General features: G+C 36.4%; 1 protein-coding gene across 1 annotated transcript; it reads left to right on the top strand.

Annotated features, from left to right (window-relative positions):
• LOC104219706 (uncharacterized) lies at window positions 1–4431 on the top strand. The gene is made up of 5 exons (XM_009770424.2): window positions 1–353; window positions 455–536; window positions 1289–1388; window positions 2501–2589; window positions 3514–4431. Exons 1-5 carry the CDS (start codon window positions 194–196, stop codon window positions 3728–3730), a joined length of 648 nt encoding a protein of 215 aa, XP_009768726.1. The 5' UTR covers window positions 1–193; the 3' UTR covers window positions 3731–4431.
• Window positions 4432–5415: the final 984 nt, after the last annotated feature.

The following is a 5415-nucleotide window of genomic DNA, read 5'->3' on the forward strand; positions in this document are numbered from 1 at the left end:
CCTCTCTCCACTCTCACATTCTTTTTCTTTTGAGAATTTCCTCCAATTAAACGAGATTCTAACCCTAATTCTTCACCAAAGAACCAAACCCCTTTGAAACAAAAGGGGAAAATTTTGACCAAAAATGGTAGTAATGAATCAATGTACAAGTCAGAAATAAGAATAAGTTTAATTGAGGGTTTGCATACTAGTCATGCAAACCTTAGAGACAATGGAGGAAGATGATGTTAGCCCTAAAGTTTCATTAAGAAGGAATGGATCGTTTATTTGTGTAGCAGCACCTTTCTTGTATGATAAATTACCTGAGGAACCCCTTAAGCTTACCATCCTCAAATTGGACGGCTCGTCTTTTGGTAACATTTCGTATAATTCTGCAATTTTGATGCATATTTTGGGTTGAGCATATATGTGAATTTTGGATGGTTTGTAATGTATTGAATTTTGGGATTTGTAGATATTGAAGTGGCTAGAAATGGGAGCGTGGAAGATCTCAAGCGGGCGGTGGAAGAGGCCTTCAGCCATTGCAAGATTTCATGGTATGCACAATGCTAATTAAATGCTGCACAATGCAAATGTTAAGGCAGTTTTGTGATGAGGTTGGGGGGGGGGGTAATAGGATTCAATGAGTTGTTTAAAGTTCATTGAATTTATTAGGAATTTAAAGAACAAATGAGCATTGGGGCGTTATTGCAATTCCACATAAGTTTGGTTTTGTGTGCCTGATGCAATGCTTTAGAACGGGTTCCTAATTCTTTGCATCAATGGGGAAAATGAGTTGTCGATCATGAATTTTCTACATTAGGATCCATAATTGTGATGCATTGTTGTGGATCTTAATTCATATGTGTTTTGTTCACCTGGCTATGAATATGGGGCAGCATAGGAAGATAAAATGTGGAACGTATAAAAATTATTACTTCTAGTTAAACTAAAAAAGAAAAAAGAAACTTTCAAGTGATTTTGTTATTTTTCTTCTTCTCAATCATTCAAGATATTAAGGCCAATGGAAATTAAACACTGGTTCCATGTCCTATGCCCCTTCTTAAAAGCAACAGCTACTGGTGAAAACGTTTGGCTGGTCTGTTGTTCCTAGATTACATTCATTAACCATTGATTTACGTTTCCATCTTAGTTTCCCACTTTTTAACTGGAGTTCAAAATTTGAGCTGACGAACAACTTCTGTGTTAGCTTGTTCAAAAGTTCAAGTTGATTTCTTTCTGAACATGTAAAAAGTTACCAAATTGCTAAATTCGTAAGACTCCTAATTTGAGTCTGACTGTGTTGCAGGTTACATGTATGGGGACATTTTTGCCTGAGTTATTGCGGACAGAAGCTCCTTACTGATGATGATTTAATAGGAACCTATGGGATCAAGGATGGCGATGAGGTTTATTCTCTGTCATAGGAAGTTTAGCGATAGATTATTTTCATATAATTTTATATGTTTTTATGGTGTATGCTTGTTGTCAATACATTGGAATCTGCTATCTGAGAACGGCGTTAAAATTATTCAATTTATCTAACGCTCAGGCATTGTAGAATCCTTAGATTTTATAATTTTAGGACCTTCACCTTCTGCAGCTGATGTTTTCACTAGCCACCAACATAAGTTTATTCACGGTCCATCTGGTTGGCTAATTCTCTTTTTCATCATGAAGTATTACTTTCCGGTGATGGCCAAGACCAAATAACAGAAAGAAAAGATCTTTTACTCTCCTGTTCTCTCAAGCTAATAACTCTCTGATGGATGAACCATTGAGATCAGCATATCTGGTGTAAACTAGCAAAGACAACTGCCAAACAGAGATTCTTTTAACACCTTAGATTTTCTTTCTATGAGAATTTACTTTGTCAGACTGATCTTTTAGATATAGGTCACATCCTGTAAAGTTATTTTTGAGTCCCAAATCGGCTGCGGGAATAGAAATTGGACTCTGTATATGGTCTTAGGCAATCATCACCTCATGAGCTAGCTTTTGAGGTTGAGTTGGGCCCAAGGTTCATTTCTTTATTGGTTCGTCACATCAGTGACGTGAACTTATGCAGCTGTGATGACTGATTCAGAAGAATGTCAAAACTAAGTCTGTATGAAGATCTTGGTTTATATGGATTTTCCTCCCCTCCCCCCAACCTCAAAAACGGAGAAAAAGAAAAGAGGAGAGGCGACAGTAAGGATAATTTATGACATTGGAATTGATTGCTCAGGGTATACAAATCAGCACAGTTATCTGTTTCCAGATGCTGTGGTATCTTTTACTAGATTTGCACCTCTAATTAAGTAGAATGTAAAACTGCCAAGAACCAACTGTGACCAAAAGCGGAGCAACTTGTACTCTACAAGCTAACTTATCTTTAGAGGTCTTAGATGGAGTCCCATCTTGCCATCAATAGATATAATTCTCCTTCCCGAGAATGATATTTTTTCTGTGTTAGTGCAAGTGAAACTGTTTGAATATATAATTGATGTTCTAACATATATTTCTTTTTCTCTTTTTGCAGCTTAGTTTTGTGAGACATGTATCCATTGGTTACAATCCTGTAAAGGTGCGACCAGAAGGAGGGGACCATCATTTCGATGAACCCAGCACGTAAGTTCTCTAATTTCGACTTCATGCTTATCCTTTTCTGTAGATGTAGTTGTTCTTCATGTCATCTATATTCTGCAATGCACACTCGTTTTTTATGCAATAATTTTGGTACCACAACTTACATCACTCTCGTGGTATTTGAGTAAATGGGAGGGAGCATGATTGTCTACCTTGTGTGATAACAGAGTAGAAATAGAGGATTCCCAATCTCTTCACGCATTTTTAGCCATTTTGATGTTTAAAATTGAAGGAATTAAAGAGGTCTTGACATGGAAAAAGAAGAACATTTGACTCATATATGACTTCTTTCAAATTTTTAGGGTGTAAAAGGGAAAACACAGAGACATGCTCTTGTCCTGAATTTTTTAGTTCAACAAAAAAATCAGTACTGTCTTCTGCTCGTTGCTAGTATAGTTCATTGTTTGCAGTAATGGGTTAAAGGACAAAGAACTTCATGTGAGAATAATTACTTCTATAAATGAAAAATTGGATGGGCTGTTAGGCTTTTTAGGTCTTTAGGGTTGAAGAATTTCTTATATTTTCCCGTTTTGGTTTGTCTATTACTCTCTGGCGATTGTGTGGGATTGGTGGGAGGAGGTCGTACTTTTCCAAAAGGTTGGCTTTTTTAACCTACGGGTGAAGTCAAACGATTTGTGGAATCATGTTTAACACTATAGCTAAGTATGTGTTGAAACATTAAGTGTGAAATGTTTGGACCTTTCTTGTCAAGAATTTCCGTTTGTAGCTTCATCTTTTCCCTATGTAAGCTTGGTTATTTCACTTTAGCTTCACATCATAAGAGTTGCACCCTGTATTTTGTTGAGACTGCACATCCGAAGTGTCTACTATGTTCATGAATACTCTAGCACTCCTACACCAGTAGAGCACTTGGACTAACATTATCTTGGAACACACAATCTGCAGATCCAATGGCTTTGATGACAAAGAGCGGAAAGGTGAAAAGGAGGATGATCAATCCCAGGATGATTCAGATAATGATGAAGACAGCACTTCTGAAGATGAGAATGATGGGGGTATTCTTAGCAGTTGTCAGTACAGGTTGTTTCATTTATTTAGAGGGTGGTTATCGTATCAGAAACTGGCGAACTCAGAAAGGAGAGTGGAGCAGAAGATGGAGTAATGCATCAAGATTACCCCATGGTTACTTAGGGAGTTTTGAAAAATTGTTGTGCAGTTGCACAATAATAAGTACTGACTTTCCAAAGAGAGTTGGAAAGCAAAACAATAACCAGCACTTTTGCAGCTCTAGGATATGAATCAAGTTGAACATCAATGGTAATCAACTCTGATTGGAGCTCTAGCCTTGTAACTTCCCAATCATTTCGACATGCCAAGCTGCTTCTGCAGAGAAAGTGATGTCAACAAATTGACTTTATGCTTTCCCCGACGATACAGTCATTTGAGGCTCTGCAATAAAACACATTACTTGATACCAGCTTGAGCTTATCATTAGAGAAGATATACTGCTGCTGCTTGTAGTGTATCTTCCCATCTATAGATGATAATAGGTTGTATCGAGATGAGCTCGACCGGCATTTAGAGCGAGTCTCGACAAGCTAGATCAGCAAGATAATTAGTAAAATATCTAGTTTTGTTTTAAAAACCTCATGGGGTGCAGGTCTGAAAATATCTGGTTATTGTGTAACAGAAATTCCTGACTTTCCTGGGCATGACCCCTTGTTCATCTTGATGTATCCCATTTCAGATTCAATGTAAGTTATACCTTTTGGCAGAAAACAGATATACAAAAGTATATTTTGAGGCATTGGAAGGAATATGATCCATCTCCTAGTTTTGACTGAATACTAGGTTGACAAACTATCTTATGTTCTCACTTTAGACTCTTTACTTTATAATGTCTAGGATGGATCTGTAAAAAGAAAGGTTTTTATCTCTGTGTAAAAAAGACAGCCCGGTACACTAAGCTTCCGCTATGCGCAGGGTTCGGGGAATGACCGGACCACAAGGGTCTATTGTATGCAGTCTTACTCTGCATTTTTGTAAGAGATTATTTTCACGGCTCGAACCCGTCACCTCCAAGGCTCCCCTTTGTTTTTATCTCTGCATATGGAACCAAAAAATGGAAAATCAGGTAAAAGGTTTAATCAATTAGAGATCTTAATCATTTTTAGTCATTCCATTATGCTCATCTTTTTAAAAATGATTGTCAAAGTCAAAGAAAGGAGGCCACTTAATGAATCTGCAACCAATTTGGTACTAGATATATTAACGTTTTCAACCTCTAAATTGAAATAGGGAAGACAATGTGTGTCAAATGCAATCAAACTTGAAAAGGCACACTTAGAACTTCTCTTGGCTCTCAAAGCAATTATGGAAGCATAAAATCTCATTATTGCATACCTTGTTAGGTGAGATTGTCATTTCATACATATTTTATGCCTTAGATTATTTCACATGTACGTCCCAAGAATCTATATATCTATATAAAGGAGGAAAAAAGAATACTGACTTGGCACCTTTATGTGGCCAAGAAAATCAATTATCTTTTTTCTCCTTTTTTGAATTTTCCCCCTTTATTTCTCCATTTATCTTACTTTTATTGTCCAAAAGGTCTTTAATGCAATTAATCAACTTTTCACCAACCACTATAATTGTTCTTTATCATATATCAGAATTAATTTTAAAACTGAAATCCATCACTTAATTAAGGAGTTTGAACAGGTTTTTCATCATTAAACATAATGCACCATTACACCTCTATATATATATATATATATAGACTAATCCTTTACTTTGACTTTGTATTTGTTAGTGGATTTTATGGCTTCCCATTTTCAATTTCAC

The sequence above is a fragment of the Nicotiana sylvestris genome, chromosome 8 (genome assembly GCF_000393655.2).
Source record: "Nicotiana sylvestris chromosome 8, ASM39365v2, whole genome shotgun sequence".
In the NCBI taxonomy this organism is placed as follows: domain Eukaryota; kingdom Viridiplantae; phylum Streptophyta; class Magnoliopsida; order Solanales; family Solanaceae; genus Nicotiana; species Nicotiana sylvestris.